This window comes from Neopelma chrysocephalum, unplaced genomic scaffold (assembly GCF_003984885.1).
Source record: "Neopelma chrysocephalum unplaced genomic scaffold, ASM398488v2 Primary Assembly neopelma1_25, whole genome shotgun sequence".
Lineage (NCBI taxonomy): Eukaryota > Metazoa > Chordata > Aves > Passeriformes > Pipridae > Neopelma > Neopelma chrysocephalum.
This window is the reverse complement of record NW_020897694.1, coordinates 6,129,671-6,154,234: the sequence shown is the minus strand read 5'-3', so window position 1 is coordinate 6,154,234 and position 24,564 is coordinate 6,129,671. Positions and strand designations below refer to the sequence as shown.

The following is a 24,564-nucleotide window of genomic DNA, read 5'->3' as shown; positions in this document are numbered from 1 at the left end:
CTCTAGAGGTGAAATAGTTCTCTGAATTATAAAAGGTGTGTTAGTTAATTATTCAGTTACAGCATTTACTAGCTGCAGAATGCAGTTCTTATGCAAGTCCTGAAAACACAGGATTGATAAAAATGTTTCATGTTATAGTTTTAGTCTAATTAATAGAAAAGAGCAAACACAGCAGTAAAACAACAGAAATGCAACAATAAATATAGGGTATGGTTTTGAGGATTTGAATGTGAGACTTTAAATTATACAAATGTGGAAGCACCGAAGGAACGAGACTTTGTCCTGTTATTTTAGGGCTTTTAAGGAAATATAGAAAGAGGAAATGATTCAGGGCATATGACGTAATATATTCTATTTTTATTCTTTAAAGTTCAAAGGGTTTGTAGTTGTGAAAAGTACATATGTAAAAGCTACAACTACATAAAAAATATATTCTCATCTGATTGTAGATTAAATTGTGGTCACAGCACAGCTCGAAGAAGGAATTTAATCTTCCAGGTCACAAAATTACTATTATGTCTTTGTTACTCTAGTGCTTACCTGTTCTAATGGAATATCTAAAATATGTTTGCTAGAGGATATAATAGATTTTGCCTTTGGTTTTGTTCTATCCCTTAAGCATTATTTTGTGATATGCTATATATTTTTGACATTATATGTGTTAATGTCTTCTTTCTTACCCTTGTCCATTATTCTGTTATGCTTCCACTGCATTTTCCTACTGAGAGGTGGACTATCATGCTGCGTTCAAGATTAATGATGAAATCTTTGCTTTTTCAGATGGCTCCATATGAAAGAAATTATTCTTGTTTGTTCCAGGTGTAAATTACTGCCCCCATCTGTACACAGAGCTGTGTACAAGTTGTCATATGCTGGTATTGTGTTAAAGGAGCAGGCTGGGAGAGTAAGGCTTTTGTTCTTGTTTCAAAGAGGTGACATTGCAAGAACTAGAACTTCCAAAGACTGTTTAACATTTTGTGTGTAGATTTGTGTGTGTATTTCTAATCCTCTTTGGAAAAGTAATTGAAGATTTTCTGCTAGTCTTCCATGGGTATATCCTTAAGGAAGAACAAAAAGCAGTTTTTTAAGGAGAAAGCATGTACCTGTAAATTAAGAAAATAGAGCATGAGCATAAATATATTCTTCTGATGAATTGATACTTACAGGATATGACAGCCAGAGACTTGCTACAGCAAAGGTACACTCTTCCTAATGGAGACACTGCTTGGAGACCGTCGCCACTTGTTACTGCAGCTCTGGAAGGAAAGCTTGTTATTCTTGATGGCATTCATCGAATTAACCCTGGCACTCTAGCTGTACTTCAAAGGTCAGGATGTGAGCACAGCTAAGTTGGGTGTATGTGATATTTTTGTTGAGCGCATGTATACTGAGAAGTTAAGTTCCTTCTGGTGAATATGGCTTTGTAAATTCAAGAATGCTGTAAAGATCAAGCTGAGTGTTAAAGTTTCATAGAATAGGTAATGCTCATTTTTTTACGTAATTAAAAGCAGAAGCAATTATTTCATTTTTTGTAAGTCTACAATAATACAGGAAATTTAAATCTGTTTTAACTATGGAATGTAAGTCTGAATTTTTGAATGAGCTAGATTTTACTCTAAAATTATGAAATCTAAAAATTAGTAATATTTGCACAATATTTGAACATGCAAGATGTCAAAAAAATTTTAATACTTTGAGTGCATTCTGCTTCTAAATAATATGTGATCATTACAGTTATATGTAAAAGTATACTTTATATTGATTGCAAAGAACTATTTCTAAACATTATTCCATAATTCAATAAAAAATTAGTTAAACTTTGCAGAACAGAAACAGTAATAGCAAATACTATGTTAATAATAATCTGTAATATCAGGTCAATTTTTTCTGATATTTCATATGCCTGCATCATATACTGCCTTTTGTAAACGTAAAGGACATCTAGAGCTTTAAAACAGGTTGTAGCAAAAACATTTTGTGCTTTCTGTTATTATATATATATGCAGAAGGGCAGAAGAGAGAATTGTACTTGCCTGTGTTTTTGCTTTGTCATCAGTTTAACTTTCCATTATGATTTTTTCTTCTGACGTGTGCATGCGTTATAGCTAATCAACTTCTGCCTACAAAAAAAATAAAAGCTAGGTCTGTATGTATGTTAATCATTAAAGCCAGCTGAAAGATATCTCTTCAAGAAACAAAAGAAAAATATATTACTTGGTACAAGCATAACAAAACAGCTGTTTCATGCCATTTATGCACACTCCACTGGTAAGAAGGATGTTTTTTATTTTTTGTGTTCTTACCATATCTGTTTAAACTAAGTTGACTGACTCTGTGCTAAAACTTATGCATGTTATTTTACCTCCATGCGTGGATGCATCTGAAGTTGTTATAACTTTTTCTGTGGCCCATATTGACTGAGATAGCTTTTAAAAAAACACGTGGAGTTATAGATATTTTAAAAATTAATCAGTGGCTAGCTAGAGCTTATTCTTTATTTTCAGACTAGTGCATGACAGAGAACTGACTCTGTATGATGGCACCAGATTGTTAAGGAAAGATAGATATCAAAACTTAAAAGAAGAATTACAGCTCTCTGATGAAAAACTACGCGAAAGGTAAAGTATCAGCTACAACTATAGAAGCAAACAGCATTTAATTTTTTTCATTTTTTTTAATAAAAAACTGCAAAATGCTTTTCTATTGAATAGATACCTTCTAATCACTAGGAGAAACATCTTTTAAACATCAGGTTCCTTGTGAGCTCTATTTCTTTTTGTGACATGGGAAAATTATATCCTGTTTAGAGTACTTGAACTAGAAGGAAAATATTCAATATCCTTTAAGAGAAGCAGTTAGAAATTGAAGAGAAATTTTAAGTACATACAAAAATAGATACAAAGCTATATGATATTTAGTTTTGGAACATTTTATTAAAAGCCTTGGAAAATAAAGCTAAGTTGAAATTAAATACTACTTGTTACATTCTTTTGCCTCATTAGCTAGAAAGCTGGTATTTAATTTACAACTAATATGGGGCAGGAAATCCTAAGGATGGGTTGGGACCCATTATGCTTATTCTTTTTGTTCCTTCATTTCCACTTGTCTGCCAGAAACATTTCACAGATAGAAATGTTTTCTAGTCCTCTGAGGCCGTATTTGATACATAGTCAAACACTGCTGACCAATTCTAGTTTATGTTGAGGGTATGTCAAAACAAATGAAATCTAATATTCAGTAATATATAAGGAGCTAAACATTGTGATTCCGAAATGGATCTACCATCTGAAAAAACAGTTGAAGTTTTATGTCAGATGTCCGTGCTCATATTAATGCTGCATGCTGTGTGTGTGCCCACTATGAAGAGGCCTCATTGGTTATAGTTCATTATGTACTACCAAGTTTCTCTGAATTATCTCTCTGAATCTGATCTTTTTCTTTGACCTCCTTTATAGTCCACCCTTTTCTTTTACTAGTTGTTTTCTTATTTCTGGTTCCCTTTTTGATCAAAATACTGTGGATTTAAAAAAAAAAAAAGGACCAAAAAATGCACTACAAAACCAGCCAAAACCCCAAACTTCATTTTAAGCCCTCTGTTTTTTTGTAGGTATGGTGTAATCTAAGCCTACTTGTTGCAAATTCTATCCACTCTGCTGAGACCATACACTTAGCTAGATGGTCATTTCCTGCATTTGCTTTATTTGAGTGAAGAACTGTACATCAGGGAAGTGTTCTGTTTATTGGGATTTTAAGCATAGACTTCGAAAGAGTGGTAAAAAAGCTCCAAGGGCCCATCTAGGTTGGTATCCCAACTTTGCAGTGGACTCTGTACTTCCAGATATACCTATTGTGTAAGGCTCCTCCCTGCTTCATGTTCATGGTCTTGTCCAAGGTGCCTTCAGGCAGAATGGCAGTAGCTGTACTGTTTTGCTTACTGCCTAGGACCCTTTATTTCATTGCCAATATATTCCAAAAACCTAGACAATGAATTGCACATTCATCTTCAGTACTGCCCCTCTTACTAAATCAAATCTCTTTCACAAGAATAGAGCTTTACATCTGGATTCTGCGTCTCCTTTATAACTATGGCTGTTTTGGCAATGGACTCCCTTTAACCTTCATTAGCTGTTAAATCATGAGAACTATCCAGGCTGTCTTCTTCAATCATTGTTCTGCAGACCCTTCTTACTGTGTCACCTCTGAATCTACTTTCCTTCCTTTCAGTCTCATTGAGTAACCTGATGGTTCCACTGTTCTGTTCAGTGATAATTGTGCATTTGTGCATTGGTTTTGGTACTTTGGAGGCTCCGTAAGTCTTTTTTTTTGGGGGGGGGGCTTTCCTTGAAAGGCTGTCTCTCTCTCCTTCAGATTGCAATGTACTGCTTTTACCTAACCACTTTAATATTTTGCAACATAGTGTTTTGTGAGTTGCTAAACTCTTAGGTATCTGTTTGACTGACAGTGAGCTCTCGCTCTAATCCATGAGTGAGAGGTGTCTGCTGTATTAGGCAGGAATGAATTTTTGATTACTACTTGGTCTTAAAAACAGACAGATACCCCACTGTTTAGACGTGCTTGCATCTGGAAACTCGGTGTAACCATTTAGCTCCATCTTGGCTATAGATGAAAATTCTTCATCCTGAATTATCTGAAGTCCATTTTGCTGAGAATCCTATCCTTCTCCTAGGTGAAACATTCAGTCTGCTCTTGTTTTCTCTACTGACTTAATTCAAAAGAAACCAGGTTAAAGTAACGCAAACATGTAACCACTTCTTTGGTTTTGGCTATGGGCTTCTTTGACATCACTGGACAACTCCTCTCTGCAGAGGGGCACTGTTCTCATGAGCCCTTGAGAAACTGAAGGTGTTCTAGGACTTCATCCTGGTTTTGGTGCCTTCCATATTCTGTAAATATCACTACCTTTCACTGGCTCCAGGATGCGATGTCAGTAGTTGACATCTTTGATTCCAGAACTGTATTCTTCCTTGCTGCTCATCCTTTTCAGCAGTAGTTACCTGTCACTGCAAGCTTCAGTACCTCCCAGTGTTGGCAGAATGCTGCAGAATTAACCCTTCTCTCCAGGCACCTTCTCATCAAATGATATCTGAGGTACTGACAGCTGATTTAATCACAGACTTTATTCATGATGGTGCTAACCATCCCTCCTTTGCCTGCAACGTATTGCCTTGTGGAGAAGTGACACAGAGTGTGTTGTACCATGAATTTATTAGCAGATTGGCTGAGCAAATTCTTACTGGATTGCAACTGGGAGATGCTTTCTGTATTGATAAGAAACATCTGTCTTGCTGCATGTCACTGACTGTGGCTAGTGGTGTTAGCTGTATTTCTGATGTTAGAGTAAGATGAAAAGACAGCTTTACCCTGATTTACTGGATTTGACTAAAGTAATTTCACTGTAATTGCTCTTTGCCAGGTGAGTGGAATTTATGATATCATTCCCAGTTTGGACTGAATTTGCGATATTTGAGTGACACATTAAGTCTACTGGTAATTTTCCAATTAGGGAGTTCCTGTGTAAAGTGGTTTCAAGTTTTGTTTGAATCAGAGGATTATTCTGACTTTTTTTTTTTACAAGTCCCACTCATTTGTAAATTGGGAATCAATATGGTACAAAGGATACATATTATCTACCTGGTATCATGCTAATGTAGTTCTTAAGAGAAACAGAGGAAGAGGAAGAAACATACTGAAAGGCACATCAATGATTCACTGGAGGTGCATTCAGCTCAGCTCTGCTGTGCATGAGTGTTCTTGATTGTAGCGACTATTTGTAATATAGTTTCCAGTTTCTTTCTTCTGTGCTACTTCTAATTGTTCATAAATGCAAAATAACTCGTTGTTACTCTCTGTTCCCTTAATTTAAGACTCACTAGTGACGTGGCCAGATGCTATTGTAAGGTACATAAATACAAATATGTCTTTCATATTGGAAAAGAAAAATGGATAATGCTTTTTAGTAGACTACTTTGTGAATGGAATTTTAAAACAGAATTTCCATCTAAATCTGTTTTAGAGAGAAGGTGTACCATTCCTAACCAATGAGTCAAAAGTTCTGTAAACACTTTTTTTAGTCTCTGTTTGTAAAAGGATTTGGCACACCTAAAGATTTTCCCCATTTTTAAGAAGATAAAAAATTGTGATACTAATGGAGATGTTTTAGGAGACTCCTTCTTCAGACGAGCAAGCCACATTTTGGACTAGGCTTTCGTGTTCCTATATGAAAATGCTTGATATTAAAAAAAATAATATTTTCCCACAGTTTTAGTGCCTTTAATTTTTAATGCTTCAATAGTCAGAATACTCATCTGTGTAGTAGAAGAGAAAGAAGAAGAGGGTCAAGAGTTTGTTGATTTTTTTTTTTTTTTACTAAAGGGGTGGTATTTCAGATCACATTATGGTCTAAAGAAATCATTGAGTTATATGTTCACTGTTATTTCATTACACTTCTACATCTGTATAAAAATTACCATTTTTCTAAGAAAAGCTTGAGACTGGTGAATGCAATAGCTCTCTCAGGACTGACAAGTCCAAGCAATATGTTGCTCTTGCCCTTGATTTTGGGATACTCTTTGGCCTGCTGAAAGCCTGTAAGCTACAAGGTAACTAGTACTGGCCACAGTGTCATTTTTCCTCTATTTTTTGTTATGCTAGTTTGGCTGTGGAGTTAAGTTAGCAAACATAGTAAGATAACATTCATTCATTTGAGGAGACTAAGAATTCTTGTTTATGAGTTTAAGGAGAAGAAAAGAAAGCAGCCCTTGAGAAAGTGACAGATGGTCCTTCAAGATATTTTACGTAGAAGGAAATTATAGATGCTGATACGTTATTCATTTCCCCAAACAGGTTCAGAGATTAAGAGAAAGTGTGTTCAGGTACTGTGCATATCCAAGATTTCTGCATAGAATTTCTTCTATAATCATCCATTACTTCACCAAGACAGATACTGTAAAGATAACACACAGCCTTTGCAAGACAAGCGGTGAAGTGTTTATCTCATGATAAGGTATTTTAACCTGTTTGTGTGGATATACCCCCCCAGAACACATGCACACACACACGCAGGTGTGAAGTCCTTGTTGTGGTGAGCAGAAAGGCAGCTATTATAGGAAAATTCAGAAAAAGGTATATAATAGGATAGTTCAAAAGCTAAAAGAAGTCACTCATAATTCATGGATGGTTTTAATGCCTTGCAGACAGTGAATTATTTTCCATGCAATTAGGTTGGAACACACAGTAGATGAAACAAATATGAAGTGCGGCAGGGAGTGACTTTATCAAGCAATAGAATTTTTAATTGCTTACATTTTTTAGCTTTTCCTTCATTTGTTGTTGAGGGGTTTGGTTTTTTCCGAATTTAGTGAATTTTAAGGTAAAGTAATTTGTCAATTTTAGACTGCAGTGAAGTTTAAGAAATACAGTAAGAAAGTAACAATAGGTAATTTTGGTCCTAGTATTATAACAATTCCCAAGTAATAAAAATTGATAGAAAATGAGATTTATTAAATCATTTTACAGGAAGAGACAAGCAAAAATAGTTTGGTTTTGCACAGTGGCATTAGAAATGCCATTCTGCATTGTATTTCTTTTTTTTCTGAGAAACTTCAATTGCTCAGAACCATGTGTCAATAACAAGAAAATCTTCCCCTAAAATTGCCCACACTGTGTTCTGATCTGCCTCTCGAGAGCAGTGGTGGTAATCCTTGGTTGGAATTAAACAGTGGTGTCAAAAGAAGGACACTCATTTTATTAGGAGAGTGCTCTGCTGCCTGTGTTGTCAATAAATATTTGATAGAGAGAAGGATAGAGACTCTGCATGAATCAATTAACACCAAATCTTCCCACTGTCTTTGAGGCTCATTAATTAAAAGACGCCAGGTTTTTAACAAGATACACTTACTTGGCCTTCATTTGCAAAAAACACAAGATTTCCTGTCATGTCAAAGATTTCTTTTCTATAAAGTACAGCTCCACATGGGAACTCTCCATATTATATCCCTTTAGAGTCTCGGTCTATAATGTGATGGAATAACTTTGAAGCTCTTCAGTTGTGCTGATGGATTGAGTAATTTGTGGCATTTGTTTTAATAATACACTTAGCTTGCCATTTTCAACATTGCAAACGTCAGTCCAAACAATAGGCTTTTGGAGTAGCCAAATAGTTTTATTCATGTTTACAAACTGGATGCCTACAACAGCGATGTTGTGATATGTCCAAGTCTAGAGATTACTCAGTGAATTTAACTGATATCACCAAATTAGCTTGCCCTGACTTTGCATCTACTCTCCTCCCACTTCTTTCTATGCTTTTCTTGGCTGTCCCCATGATGCCCTTTGAGTTAGACAGTGCCGAGGAGGTGATACAAAAGAAATGTGATTCCTTTACCAGGAAAGTTGACTGCTTCTTGTGTTCTCTTATGGTATTGCAGAAGGGCTAGAATTTGATGGATTTCTGGAGGAGGGTTGTTTTTCTTCCTAGTAATGTAGCGAAAGGCAAGTCTGTAGTTATATGTATTTATCCTATCTAGGAAATGTTTTCTTCTATAATAAGGTTGGCTGCTGTTCCCTGACCTTTTTTTATGCTTAGTGACAATGACATTCCCATTGGTTCCTCTTTCATGTGATGTTTTCAGACATCTATTTCTATTTTTATCAATCAGGGAGTAGCTTCTAGGCTTATGACTTTCAGCTGAGAATAACTCATGCTACTGCCTTAGTTTGCTTTGATACAAGAGACTGCTGTGATTGCCCTGTTGTATCACAGGTTTATTGTTGTGTCGAACAGCCAACTATGCAGTAGATTTGTTGAGCTATGTCTTCAGTAATTTATAAAGAAAATGACATGGTAACAGCAATATAAGTTGTCTAATTAAATGTTTCTTGCTTTTTCTAAACGAGCATCTATTTTAATAAAAGTACTGTAAAATAAGTTGTTGAAAACAGGCCCTCCTCGCACAATTTGACTGGCTTTTGTGTCTGACTTGTTATCCTATTATTTCTGCTGCTTCTAGAGATCATGCAGTTGTGCCAATTGATGAGTACCAATGAATGTCCAGTCAGAGGAGGTGAAAATATTACATAAATAAAGAATACAAAAGATGTGAAGAAGACAAAGATGCTAAAATCAAAGGCAGTGGTCTTTTAGTGCCCTAACACATCTAAAAGTTGTATATTTAAGTCTGTGTTGTAAGCTCCCATTATCTTCAGTGGAATCAAGACTATTAGTCACCTAATCATGCAGTGAGAACTGAGGAACACTGGCTGAAGCTAGCAGGTCAGTTCCATAAAGATTTAAAAAACAATAATAATAAAAGTACCTTTTACACCTGGGAACAGTGCATATGTTGTCACAGGCAGTTTTGGAGGCAGATAGGATGAATAAGTTCGGAAGGGTGTTGAACAAATTTGTGGGGAAACGGACATTAAAGCAAATAGAGATCTACCCTGTGATATCCTTGAAGATATGGTTGTACGTGCTGGGCGAGTATGAGGAGGATAGACTGCTGGTAGTGGCTAGACTTTTGTGCTTTCCCCAAGGAGTACCTCCAGCTGTCGTAATGAGGGATGGTACATGTAGTGGGATGGGTAGATTTAAGGATGCAGGACAGTAATTCTTAAGTTCTTGTATGTCGTAATCTGTCTTTTGAGAGACGTCTCCTCATGCTGACTCTAAAATGAGCCAGGGGTGAGGTGATTGGTTTGGTCTTTGAAGCACAACTTTCAGGAGTATTATGAAGTTAGGCATATTAATCTCATGCTAAGAGTCTAGATGATCTTCCAAGGGCCACAAAGAGCATCTGTAAGGGGAATACTCTTAGACTGTTACTAAATTCATCTTTTCATGGTATCTGGACCAGTCTCTACAGTGTCATCCTTTCTGTCAATCTAATTGAGTACAAGAAGTTACTCATTACTGCAGCTCTGGTAGGTCTTGTTTTCTCCCTGTGAGACATCCTGCTTTAGGTAAAGCACTTGAAAAAGTCCATCAAATGAGTGAGATGTGTCCATTTCAGATATACAACACAGTAGACTGTAGCTTAGTTGGGTGCCCTTCTGAACATAAAAAGATGTGTAAATTTTTTAAAATTGCAAGTCCCATTATGCAGCCTTTTTTTTTTTACAAAGTTGCATTGCAAATGATCTGAATATACTGTTATATGATTCAGTACAATAATTTATCTCTTTTTTTTTCATCTGTTGTAAAATTTAAATTTGATATTCACTGCTTAAGCCAGGTAATGCATTTTTAAACTCTTTTTTTTTTTGTAGGTCTATCTTTCCTATCCATCCTTCTTTCAGAATAGTGGTCTTAGCAGAACCTCCTGTCATTGGAAGTAGTACCCAACAATGGCTGGGTCCAGAGTTTTTGACACTGTTTCTTTTTCATAATGTTCGATCTTTAAGCAAGAGTGAAGAAATTGAAGTTATTAAAAGAATGGTAAGTATATTCAGTATTTTAGTCACTTACTGACTACCACTTACTGAACAGGTTTATTTGGTACATAAAGAAACATATTGCTGTTTCACTGTAGCATAAATGAGTTACTTTTCACAGCTTATCAAAGCAGCATATCTGCTTTTCTTTTAATGTTATTATTCTTATTGTGATATTAAATGATACTGTAATAAGAAAGTAGTCTTCATAATAAAGCAACTGTGACAACTGTGTGCTCATTGCATCTAAGTGTAGCTGTATGTGGAACTTGCATATCTTGCAGTAAGATTAATGCCGTTTTTCTTTCAGATTCCAAATGTACCCAGTGTTGCTGTGGAGCAGTTGTTGTCATTAACACACAAGCTTCGAGAAACAAATGATGCCACAGTGAGCCCTTTCTCTTTTTTTTTTTTTTTCTCCTTAAATTTACTATCTCCTGCTATGGCTGTTTTAGCAAAGGCTGGGTGAAACGTGCTAAGCTATAGTGTTATTTCAGCTGAGTGGAAAACCAGCCCCAGAAAATTTTTGCTGGCAATTACTGCACTGCATAATCTAAACTTTTTTTATGTATGATGTACATATTTGGAGTCTGCGTAAGTAAAGCTTTTAGGAATTTGCTTGAATTCCAGAGAATCAAGAAGAACAGTACACATGTTGTCAGTGAGTTTAGATATGTGGCTCACAGTGAAACATGGTGACATGCCTTTTGAATAGGTTTGTGCATTCAAATACATTTTGATTACTTCACTTTAGTAACTGGAAATTTGATAGATAACATTTTTGAGGCTTTTTGGGCAATAGGAGCTACGTGGACATTATAAAATGCTGGTAGGCAGCAGTAAAGACTCAGGAAAGGGAAAGCCCCAGAACTTCCGGCTGCATTACTGCTATAGGCTATTCTATTAAAGACGACATGTCAAGAAAAATAAGTTCTGCTGACAGAGTGACCACAAAATTCCTTAAAAAGATACAGCTAAGTCATAATGAAAAAAAAAGAAATTATTGCTATGGCAACTAAAACACTGCGTGTTTTTGATGTAACTAAAATGTAAAACATTTTTACTGGAGTCCAGGAGTTTAACTGGTGTGGAAACTCATTGTCTTTAATTTTTATGATTTTAACTCAGTTAATAGTTTTTACAGTCTTACTATTTAAGAACCTGAGAGAGGCTGTTATGGTCTTTTGAGCTTAAAAAAAGTAAGTGAAAAGGTAGACGTTTCGGTACACTTTTGGGACAGAGTTGTTATTATTATCTATTTAGCTTCCTATATCTAATGTATAAGTGTATTGTTTTTGGCATACTTGGACACATACCATGCCTAAATAGAGCATTACAAAAATCCTTTCCAAATATGGACTTGTGGTTATCTGTAGAATTGTGAAATACCTAAACGAATTATATGATGTTGGCTAAGAAGTGAGTCACAGTATGGTTTGAGGGAGGATTCTTGTAGATCAACAGTGACATAAGACATGTCGGGAATAGCACACCTGTGCAGAGAGCTGAAATGTGTGCCTTATGTATGTTAGGCTATTTATAGAGTTGTCTAAATAAATAAACCTCTGCCAGAGAGAATCCTGAAATATTAACCATTGTTTAAAGCGATTTTGTTAAAAATAGAGTACCTGTAGACTGTTCACTCTGTAGGTGTTGTCTGCGTCGTTGTAATTGTTTGCTTGATTTACAAGACACAATCAAGATCCTGTTGAATTAGATGTCTCATATATATTACAAAGAATGTCACTAACCCAATTTTGAGTTTATGGTTGTTCAAATTAAAAATACCAAACCATATAAGAAAGGAAGAAATTTGCTTACCAAAATTTTAACTACCAGTTGCAAATATCCAAAAGATGTGATGCAGCTTTTCCTCAGTGGTCCTGTTCCTCTGTGCTTATTTATTTCAGTGCAGGGTCTGAACCTATATATTATTTAGAATTTATATGCCCATGTCCCTAGATTGGACTTAATCAAGGTGGCACGATGTATGAAATACACTACCTCATTTCATATGCCCAGCTGCTTTTCTCCATCGGTGCAGTCTCATAGGTTGTGATTTATTGCCTATCTGCCAAAACTTGCTCTGCTTAAGAACCTTTCAGTTGTTTAAGATACTTTTGTGAAGACAGTATGATCTCCAAAGGCAGTGAGAGTTCTGGCTAGTAAGTAGGGATAGCAAGGATACAGCACTTGCTCCTCTCCCTTGCCCTTGCTTCATGCTTGGCTGTCATGGCTAGGCTTTGCGAATGAAGATTTGGGAAGGTCTCTACCCACGTTTCTTGCAAGCGCGTTGGTGGCTAAAAAGGCCAATACGAGAAAGGCATGTCTGGTTGCAAAAGACACAGCAGAGACTCCTTAGATGGTATATTCTGCAAGGCTCGATTCTTTCTGCGTTGTCTTTTCTCCTCAAGGGTGATCCTGCGTGCTTTCTCAAAAGCATCAGCAGCGTTATAGATGGTGTGTCTCCAGGCCTCCCGATTGGAGGCCAGAGTAGACCAGTTATGGTGATCAATATGCCCGAGGCTGAGTTGTTGCTTCAGGGAGTCCTTGTGTCTTTTCTTCGGGGCTCCTCTCTTGCGGCAGCCGGTGGCAAGTTCACCATAAAGAAGGATCTTAGGGAGGCAGTGGTCTTTCATCCTGGAGACGTGCCCCGCCCATCGCAGCTGCGTTCTCAGTAGCATGGCCTCAATACTTGTGATTGCTGCCTGTTCAAGAACAGATGTATTGGTCACATAATCTGACCAGTGGATGTTTAGGATTGTACGGAGGCAGCGTTGATGGAAGCGTTCTAGGAGGCGCAGGTGGTGGCGGTAGATGACCCATTATTCGGAACCATATAAAAGGGTAGACAGCACTATGGCTCTGTAAACACTGATCTTGGTACTTTTCTTCAAGTGTTTATTACGCCATACTCTTTTATGGAGTTTTCCAAAGGCACTATATGCCTTCGCTAACCTGTTGTCTATCTCCCCGTCAATCTTACCTTCCGAGGAGATGAGGCTGCCTAGGTAATTAAACTGTTGGACTGATTTGAGTTCTGTCTGGCTGATGGTGATGTGGGGATGATGGAGGACTTCCTGAGGTGCAGGTTGATGGAGAACTTCTGTCTTCTTTAAGCTGACTTCCCGCCCAAAGAGCTCAGCAGCGTCTGCAAAGCAGGATGTTAAACGCTGCAGGGCTGCTTCTGTGTGGGCAACAAGGGTGGCATCATCAGCATAAAGCAGCTCCCAGACAAGATGGTTTAGGGTCTTGGTGTGGGCCTTCAGTCGCCTTAGGTTGAATAGACTTCCATCAGTACGATACCAAATGTAGATACCGTCCTGATCATCGAGGTCTGCCGTGGCCCTTTGGAGCATCGTGCTGAAAAAGACTTTGAATAGGGTAGGAGCGAGAACGCAGCCTTGTTTCACACCATTCTTTATTAGAAAGGGCTCAGAAAGTGTGTTGCCATATCTGACTTGGCCGTGCTGATCCTCATGAAGTGAGATGATCATTTTAAGGAACTTGGGGGGACAACCTAAACGTTCCAAAATCTGCCAAAGACCTTTTCTGCTCACAGTATCGAAAGCCTTGGTGAGGTCGACAGAGACCTTTGTTCTGTTCCCTACACTTCTCTTGCAGTTGTCTGAGAACAAATACCATGTCTGTGGTGCTCCTGTTGGCTCTGAAACCACACTGACTTTCAGGTAGAAGTTCTTCTGCTATAGTGGGTATTAGTCTGTTCAAAAGTATTCTTGCCAGGATTTTGCCAGCAATGGAGAGCAGAGTAATACCACGGTAATTTGAGCTGAGCAGGTCTTGAAATAACACATGAAATGCTATCATTTATATCACAGTCTCCACAGTGCTGAGTGGTAAACTATGATTGTTCAGAAGATGCTGCACAATTTTCTATCAGTGAAAGCAGGAGGAGTAGTAATCTTTACAGTTAGCTCAGTCTAAAGAATTCTTGCTCATTGCTCAGAGCTATGCTTAAAAGGTATTGTTCTTTGCTTTCTCATAATTTGAGAAAAGTTTTGTAGAATTTCATAGAACTGATTTTTTTTTTAATATAAATACCTTTTTGTCAATATGGTAGTTTTTCAGGGGAAAGAATTGGGTTAAGACATTTCTCATGCTCAAAAATTAATAAGGGGAGTTAAAAAGGCTCTGAACTTCTTGAAGTGTTGCTTTTCTCTATTTTTTCCTCTGGATGTCAAATATCAAGACAACCGCAGTATATATTAAGGCAATTTTAATGCAGTTAGAAATCATGTATATGAACCCAAATGAAACATTTTGAAATTATCTAATTAAAATATTTCACTTGACCCAGGCAAAGCATGGCGTGACTTATCAGATCATGCTCATTGTTGTGTGTTTCCTGCGAAAATAAGGAACCTGTTTGTATTAGATACCTTCATCTGGCAGATATAATTATAGAATGATTTCTTTCTCAGTCTTTATATCTTTCTTTAAATACATCATCACTTGTTTTGAGATTCTGTTTGTTTGTTTTTTAAATTTTACTCTGTGTGTTTGAGATCCGTCTTCTCAAGCTTTGAATAATTTCTGTAAATCTTAGCTGAATCAAGTCCAGTTTTTAGCATTTATTTTAACATGTGGACAACAGAAAAGGACACAGTGTTCCAGTAATGGCCCGCCCAGAAGGCGTGTGCAGAGGTGATACAATCTCCTTACTGCTGCGCAGTGTTGTCTTGTTTATACGTCCAAGAATCCTGCCAGACCCTTTTTCCAGAGCATTACATGTGGAGCTCGTGTTCAGTTTGTGAAAAGCAGACGAGTTTTTAGCACATTGATCCTAACCTCGTTATTGTTAATATTGTTTAGTGTTAGGTTTTATATTGCACATAAAATTCAGTTCACAGCACATTTTTCTTCCTGTTGCTTACCAAGTGAAATCATAAGGCTAATCTTTTGATGACATAATGATTTCCATGACAGTGACTTATTGCAAAAAATAAGAATTACAAGCTTACCCATTAAAAAGCAGAAGTTGCTGTAGAAGATACAAAGAATCTATGAATTAGGAGAAAAATTGAAATAATTCCTTTTGGATTATGTTTTTCTCCTGACTTGTTTGATTTAAATCCTTCACACAGATTAAGTAATTAAACTATCTTGTATTTTTTGACAGGCACAGTCACTGGCTTCATTTTTATCTACTCGACAACTATTGCGAATTTGTCGCCGACTGTCACAACATCCAGATGAAAGCCTTTATGATGCTGTTAATAAAGCCTGCCTTTCCAGGTAGGACTGCTAGTTTTGGTGGAAGTTCAAGAGCTTCTTGGTCAGTTGCTAACATTCAAGATAGCTTTTAATGCATTTTAATGGTTAATACAATTGCTGTCTTGTTCCTAGAAGTCTGTAATTTCTTTAAAAATATTTCTGTGATATTCTCAAACCTAGAAGGTAAGTAGAAAGGACTTTGTACTCTTTCTCATCTTTATGAAGATACTTCATTACATTATATAAATGGGTTACCATTACCCACATTACTTCACTGTTTCAAAACACTCAAAGCAGAGCCATATTAATGTCTAGGATAACTGATGTTTTGTGGAGAGTTGGTTTCAGTTCTAAAAGCTGTATCTAGAAAAGCTAGGAACATCTACAGTTTTGTTGGTTTTGGTTTTTCTTTTGTGGCCTTTGGTTTGCTTGCATTTTGGTGGATTTTTTGGTGGGTTTTTTTCCCCCTCTTGTCAAAAGAAAACAAATTGTTATTATCAAATGGTTTAGAAAACTGAAAGGGCCTGGTTCTGAACACCTCAGAGCTCACTCTTTCTGTTTGGAAAGAGGTCCAAGTCAACTGGGTCAAGAGAAAAGGTATTTCTGAAAAAACATTAGTTCCACTGTAGCTCTTACTGGCAGCAGAATGAGGACATTACATGCCTCCAGTCCTAATCCATTCTACATTACAAATTTTGAAATAAATGGTAACACTGAAGCCTTTCAAAATGAGCGCACAGCCACAAATGTGGTTCATTACCTATGACAGAAGCTCAGTTCCTCTCCTTTGGGATAGGTGAAATGTGCAAGATTATTTGGGTGTGAAAGGAATAGATATTTGGGGTTTGGAGTTGCAGGTAAATTGTCAGATTTAATCTTTAGAGTACAGAAAATGCTGGAAACTTCAAAAAGAAAACTGCTTAAAATACAACATCCCCATTATTTCTCTTCTTTTAGGTTTTTACCAAATCTCGCTAGATCAGCTTTACATAAAAATCTTCAGGATTCTGGTATTGAAATGAGTCCAGATAACACAAAGAAACTGGAGGAAAAGGATTACACATGTAAGCTTGTGCTATCTTCTTTCCTGCTCTTCATGAATTTTACTTAGATTGTTGAACATATAAAGGTGACTTTGTTCTATGGAGTGCATTGCTTCTCTCAATATGTTGATACTTTTGTATTGTCTACTGTATTCCCAGCTCATGGAATTTTGTTCTCCATCATATTTGTGTTCCTCAGTCTGGAAGACCCATTGTCTCAGGCTTTCTAATACTGCTTTTTCTTTTCTTTTTGTCACTGATAGCTAGTCTTCTGTACAGTTACAGCCTTGGTTTGATCTTAATATTTCTCTGTTCTGTTTTTTTATCATTGCTTCTTTCTCTCCCATGTTAAAATCTACCTTTTTCTCATTGAGACTCTTGTAATTTTGTGTTATAATTTGCTTTCATTCTGGTACACACTTCTTTGTTAGTTTCTCTTCTTTTTGTTCTCTTTAAATTGTTGTGGTTGTTACATGTCACCTTTATCGAGCAGATCTTTGTTTCTTTAGCTTATCCAACTTGTATTCATTTGTAGTAACCTTCAGGGCTATGCATGTATTTCTGCTTCTGCCATTTTTCTCACTTCTCCTTTCTCATTGATGTATGACCCCCTTCTATCTTTTCATATCTTTTGTCAGGCAGCACACTGTAATTTGCCATTTTCCATTCACTAAATGTTTCCTTTACTCTGCTTCACCAGCGTTACCTCTGCTCTCAATCTTCTGTATGTTTGTCATTAGTTCTGTGATGTATTTGACTTCTGTGTTTTTACTGTTAGCTCTTTGCAATGGTAGACACATATTTGGTTTTAATTCATGTGGATTCTAGTTTTATAGACTTATTTGTGTATGTGTATATATAAAAGTATATATGTAAATGCAGAGATATGTTAATGTATATATTAAAGTTTCTGTTATGTACAGTATAATATAAATGTACAGCCATATGTATATGTATATGCATATATACGTATGCAGCCATCTATGTATTGTTATATATATTATTTGAACTCTTGCCAGTTGTGTGATGCTATCTTGAATTTTCTGTGTTTCCCTGTTTCATGCCATAAAGGTGAGCAAATAAAAACATGTCTAGAAATTAGGTTATTTTCAGTTTTACACCATACCAGATTAGGAAATTAGTATAAAAAAAAATTATTACTGTTTTTAATGCATAGATTATTATTTACACTTAGTTGTTAGTTTCCTAAGGACAGAATTTATGGTTCTTTTGATCTAAGAAATTTTTCTAATGTACTTTTTCTCTCAGAGCTGTAGTTGAAGGTTATTTCAACTAGCACACATCTAGCCAGTTTTCACCAAAATTATAAACGTGACATATTCTGGCATTAATGCATTTGAGCAGAAATGCGATGCTGAAAGAGAGAATCAACTGTTGTGGCAGGTTGGCTCCACCACCCACACAGCCACTTGTTTGCTCACCTTCACACCTCACTCCACAGTGGGACAGGAGGAGAGAGTAGGAAGAATGAGAGTGAGAAAACTTGTGGGTTGCAGAAATGTAGCCTAACAGTACTGGTGATATTCCAATAACACAGTGAGAGTGTGAAATTAAACCAAGGCAGCAGTCACAACTGCTGATATTTCTTATGATACTTTTCCCCTAAGATCACTTTTTCATCACTTATTGTAGTTTGAAAGAGACACTTCTTTGTAGTTTGAAAGAGAATTCAAATTCATGATAATGCAACCTCTTGTTAACAGATATTCTTCCAAGTGTTCTCTTTCTTCAGGCAGAAATCAGAAATTTTAACACAGCCTTGTTAAAATTTGTAAATCATTACTTGTGAATATTGGGTGTTGATTGCATGTCTCCTTAGAGGATGTTGTAAGTAATGCATTTACTTTTTTCCTGAAAAATGTCCAGGTGAAATAAACAATGGGATTCTGAAGATAGGGTCTGTGACAATGCCAATTTATAACTCAGATGAGAAAATGAAAGTGCCTGATGTTTTGTTTTATGAAAACGCACAAGTAAGTACAAATCTCTGACTTCTGAGTTACAAAAGTTTTTTATACATGTGTGCTATACTAATGTGTATGCTCATATATATACTAAATAACGTACTAACTAAATTGTAATGATATATTTCTGAAGTAGTTTCTTTAGGCTTAGATTTTTCTCACACCATTTGGTGGTCATTTCGGATGTGTTTTCATCCCTTTGTGAAGAGATTGCAACCGACCTGTTGAACATTCATAAAATATGAAGTAACAGAGTCTGAACTGAATTTTCTTCAGAATGACTTGATTGGATGTTGCGTTGACTGGTTTTATTTTTGTCTTGCTGCTGCTGGACTGATCCACTCTTAGAACTGGATTGTTGATTGCGTCCTGAGACTGTGTTTTACAGGCCTTTTGCATGAAGTTTTACCTCTCTGTAATGGGTTGACCTTGGCTGGATGCCCAGTGCCTGCCAAGCCTCTCTATCACTCCCTCTTCTCAGTTTGACAGAGGAGAGAAAATAAGTTGGAAAATGACTCTCAGGTTGAGATAAGGCATTTTACTAAAGCAAAAGTGTAAGTTTGTGCATGCACAAGTAAAGAGAAAAGAACAATAGTTTTATTCTCTACTTCCCATCACTTCCCATCAGCAAGTGATCTCTGGCCACTTCCCAGCAAGCACACATAGTGGGAAGGCAAACATTGTAAATGACAAATACCTCCCATTTCCTTCTCCTTTCCTTAGCTTTTATATCTGAGCTGATGTCATATGGTATGGAATATGCCTTTGGTTAGTTTGGGTCAGCTGACCTAGTTGCGTCCCCTCCCAGGATCTTGCCTATCCCCAGCCTACTGATGGGGGGAATGCTGGGGACAATGCTGATGCTGTGCCAGCTCTGCTCAGCAGTTCCCATAACACTGGTGTGTTGTCAACACCTTTCTAGGTACCAAAGCAAAGGACAGCACTGTGAGGGCTGCAATGGGAAAATGAACTCCATCTCAGCCAGACCCAGTACACTCCCTTTCAACAGAATTAACATTGCATGTTTGAAAAGCAAGGGGAAGAGTAATCAGTAAATTAGTTATTAGTTAGGATTGTTAATTATTTCTTTTTAATGAGTTTATCTTATGAATTAGTCATTAGTGTTCACTAACGACTTGGTGTTCACTAGGTTCCTAGTAGTAGTGAAGAGTAAGAGTGATTAGTGAGTGAAAGGAAAAGGAAGGGCTTTTTGACTGTGGGTTTTTTGCTTTCTGTTTCTCCCGCATCCCTTTAATAGAGGTAGGTGTACAGCAGCTTTCTTCTCCATCTAGCGGGGGAGCCTCAAAACTGTCAGACAAGGTATCCTTCGAAAGAGATTGACCCTCTGGGTTACCTTTAGAATATTTTGCTACTGAAAGGCCACTCTGATAGTGTGATCTTGTCAAATATTTTTCATTTAGGGAGCTGGTGTGGATTTGCTTACTTTTCCTTTCCTATTCTTTTTTTCCTACCTCACTTGCAATTTCTCCACAGAAAGACTATGCTGCATGGGTATCACCTACTGAAGGTGATGCAAGGGGAACAGATGACAGACTTCATCTTCCCCACTAACATTTCATGTGAGATTTTATTCTGTGTTGCCATTTCAATAAATTACATAATTTGAGCCTGTGAGAAATGAAATCCTGAGATCTACTAGCATTGCTTTTTCCACCTTCTTGCTTATAGCTTCAGAAAACTGTAAACAACCTGTGTTCAGATGTTATTTAGGGAACCTCTGTTAAAAATGCTGCAGAGAATGACCTGCTCTGTATCTGTCCCTGGTAGCTCTGTATCTGTCCCTGCTCTCTAAATGCTGAAGGAAACAGCAACCAAATACCAGTCAGGATAGATGTTCCCATTTCTAAACAAATTCTACTCTTATATTCTATTGCTAGTTTGTAGTTCGGTCATTCCAGTGCTGTAATGATCATTTAGCAAAACCTGCTGGAGAACAAATTTGATTTGAGTTTAGTGCAGTACATCTCCATTTTCTAGAAACCACAGAAATAAACTGAAACACAGAAAAGGATATGTCCTCAGCCCTTTGCAGTGCTACACAATATAATGAAATGTATAGGTTTTTGCCTCTGTATGTTTAGTCTTGAAACAATTCATGTTCCGCTGAAATTTGATATTGCTGTGGAACACTGCTGTTAGTCCACAGCAAGTGGCACAGAGATGGAAACAGTTTTTTGGGTAATACGCCAAATGCCATTTTCAGGCCAAGTGTTGGGGAACATGGGTGAATAAAGGCAAAAGGTGATACAATATTAATATGTCTACTTACAAGTCCTTTGTGTAAGTAACTAATATTAAATGTCTCCATGCATCATAATACAATGCTAATTTAAGTCCTGGTGCCAAAAAAAAAAAAACAAACCAGAAAAGAAGTAGTATCAATACATAATATGTCTTGTGGCTAAGGTGCTTTGCAGGGAAACCATAATGTACACATATTTATTCAATTTAGGATTAAAAAAGAAGTCATCAGAAGGACATATTTTGCCCTAGCAATAAGATAAAAAATGCAATCAATGTGTGTGGTAAACTGGCTTCCTAGAATTTATCCTATATCTGGTCAAAATTATTCTCATCAGTTATGAGTGTCTGGTGTATACACATGCCAGAAAATATAATAATTTGCCTTGTAGTACTCTCATTAAATCGTGAATTGAGTATTCAGTAGTCTTTTGACACGCTTGATTAGGATTTTGTGGTATTGCGCTGTATTTACAAGAGTTTCTTTCCCCACCCCCAGGCTGTGTTCTAGAGAGATTTGGAAATGTAAAATATCCTTCACATAGAAACTGAGCATTTCTATGCTCAGAAATTACAGGAAAGCTACTGATTTTTAATTATTTTCTTTTTTAATCAAGTACTAGAGATGAGATGATAATGTGAAAAAATTTATATGTTTATTTAAAGGCCAGCATTCATTTCTCTAAGTAGGTTGACTGACCTACTTACACATGACCTATTTTTACTAGATACAGTGGAGAAATATACACAACTTTATTGCAAGTAAAGTAGTCTGCATTGCCACATTATCCTTAAATCCTTTTGATCCTTTTAAACAAATTATTTGTGAGTAGCAAGATAAGGTTAAATGAGGTACAGTGTATGTTACCTTTTATGATATAAAATATATGTAAAAATACACCTCAAGCACTTAGGCTTCAGTGAGGCACATATAAATTAATAATTATTAAAAAGATACCTAAAATAATTAGCTACGTATCGTAAGACACATATAAACACTTTCAGACTTGAGCATGCATTTTCCTGTCTTTGTTTTCCTTGAAAATACAATTTTATTAGAATAGAAAAAGTGTATTTTTCATTAATTATACCTGTTGTTTAATCTTTAATAAAATATGTGTGTATAATTTACATGTCAACTGTCTTTTATTCTCTCTGTTTCGTTTCTCTAACGTTCTACTAGGATACGTTTTGCTTCCTCCAAGTATAGTTGCTGGAAAATTTGCATGTACTAAAGAAAGTTCTTACGCTCTTGGTAACAAGCATTCAACTAGGCTAAAAGGAAATGTACAAGGAGTGATTACAGAGAGTTAAATATATTTAGGGAAATCAGGCACCCACAATCAGTTGCAGCAGAGGACATAAATGTGGGGAGTTAGTATTTTTGTGTCATTGTTGGATATATTGCCTCTGCTATTATTGGCTGAGAGACTCTTGCTTTGAAATAGGTACCTCTAAGTATAAAGTTCAAAAATTTTTGACCCCAAATCCTTTAAGTAAAGTTCCTGTTGTACTGCTGTCATTAGCAAATGCATAAACTTGAGAGCATAAAAACAGGGGTGAAAATTGTGGTTTTGTTTCTCTAGCACATGATGGTAATGGAAGATATGCTCAAGGACTTTCTCCTGGGAGAACATCTTCTTTTAGTTGGCAACCAGGTGAGTTAAACATCTCTTACAATGCCTGAAACAAACTCATTATTTAATGATGAAATTAAATCTCTGTTTTGCTTCATTGAAATTGCATTCATTTCTACTACTGAGATATTTGATCCAATTTTTAATTCTTTATCTAATAGTGTCCAGGGGTTTTATGGGCACATATCTGTGGAAAATGTAAATGCCTTAAATGTTTTTTACATGGCTATCAGAGTAAAAAGTTAAAACATTAATCACAGAATCACTGAATATTCTGAGTTGGAAGGGACACACAAGGATCATAAAAGTTCAACTCCTGGCTTTGCACAGAACAGCCTCAAGAATCACCACGTGCCTAGAAGCATTCTCCAAATGCTTGTTGAACTTTGTCAGGCATAGTGCCATGACTACTTGCTTGGGGAGCCTGTTCCAGTGCCCAGCCACCCTGTGGGTGAGGAACCCTTTTCTAATGTCCAGCCTAAACCTCCCCTGGCACAATAATAGTTATATGTAACATCATTACCATTAAAATCTTCAGTTAATGGCTTTGGTTATCCTTCTTAGCTATGTATCAAAGCTGTCCTTTAAAACCTCCAGTAGCAGATAAGAGATGTACACATAAGTATTATCTAAATCTATGGCTAGTATCTTTGCTGATGGATATTTATTTATTTATTTATTAACCAGGTTGGTTTTTCCCCCCATAAAATAATCTTCCTTTAGCTTAGTTTTCCCTTAGCAAGGATACAATAATTTTTAGCAGATGTTTCTCTTTTTTAATAGCCCTTAGAAAAAGTTTAACACAAGACGCTAATGATCTAACCTATATAGCAAGGAATATAAAATGCTAATTGTTATTAGTTCGCATATATTAAAATATACAGTCTCATCTGTTTAGCATCCTTGTTATCAACTTGAATTTACAAAGATGGTGTACTTGAAACCTCTGTAGACCTTTGCTGGATGATGCCAGCTTCTCCCGAAAGGTTTAATCTTTTCGTAAATAGAAATTGATGTATTTCATAAATGAAATAAGATCTGTTTACTCTGTTTCATAAACAGCGCTGTCTATGCCATCTTCTGAGTTGGTATTTAAAATGTTATATAGTACAGATTGCCTGCAGAACCTGCTGCCGAGGAATAGCAGGAGTGGGCTGAACCACAGGAGAAGGGAGGCAGGGACAGTGTCCTTAATGACAAGTTTTGCAGTCCTTCACTGTCCAAGCAAAAATAATAGGTCTGGGAATAGCAGCCATGATCACCCAAGTGCCTGTGGCTGCCAGACAGGTCCATGGGGATGAGGCAGGTCTGAGGTCAAGCTGGGATCGGCAAGGTACAGGGCCAGGCACAGCATTCCCACAGTGTAGGTTGGGAAGGAACCGAGGAAAGGGCCTGAGGATACATGCAGCTCCCAAGGCATGGGCGACAAAAGGAATCCCACTGAGGCAGGAACACCATCTCAGAGCTGACCTTCAACACTGGCAAGTAGAACCCTAGGTGTGGGGGAAGAGCTTGCAGAGCCCGGTGGTACACTCAGGGCTCATTTGGCAGGAAATTTTTGAAGACTGTATGAGTACAATTGTTAGGATATAAGGTATTTTTCCAGCAGTGGTGTTCTCATCTTTAATGTGTGTCACATTTTCTCCAAGCTTTTGAATCTCTAATTGAAAACAGTGTTAAAAGATTTGACTGGGTTGAAGTATTGGAACATATTGCTTTGATTCTAGACATCAGCTCGGCTGTACCATTAAGTTGGAAAATTAGTTGATTTGCTGTGATTTCTCTTTGGCAAATCAGTAATAAAGGTTTTAGTTTTTAATTGCTAACATACTTCTGAGTACTTCCAGGTTTACTCATTACTAATTTGTTCCACTGTTTTTATGTGTAACTAAGAAAGGTCCAACAGGCCTTTCCTTTTGAAATACTGTTTTTAAGTTCGAAGCACTGTAT

The 24,564-nt window shown here is 36.8% G+C and overlaps 1 protein-coding gene across 1 annotated transcript in view; it reads left to right on the top strand.

Annotated features, from left to right (window-relative positions):
* VWA8 (von Willebrand factor A domain containing 8) overlaps nucleotides 1-24,564 on the top strand; it is a 186,340-nt gene that overhangs the window by 58,078 nt on the left and 103,698 nt on the right. Inside the window, exons 13-20 of the mRNA XM_027674295.1 lie at nucleotides 1,167-1,327; nucleotides 2,505-2,618; nucleotides 10,288-10,456; nucleotides 10,763-10,840; nucleotides 15,593-15,708; nucleotides 16,645-16,751; nucleotides 18,618-18,724; nucleotides 22,564-22,635. Coding sequence (XP_027530096.1) covers nucleotides 1,167-1,327; nucleotides 2,505-2,618; nucleotides 10,288-10,456; nucleotides 10,763-10,840; nucleotides 15,593-15,708; nucleotides 16,645-16,751; nucleotides 18,618-18,724; nucleotides 22,564-22,635 — 924 coding nt within the window. The remainder of the gene's footprint in view (nucleotides 1-1,166; nucleotides 1,328-2,504; nucleotides 2,619-10,287; nucleotides 10,457-10,762; nucleotides 10,841-15,592; nucleotides 15,709-16,644; nucleotides 16,752-18,617; nucleotides 18,725-22,563; nucleotides 22,636-24,564) is intronic.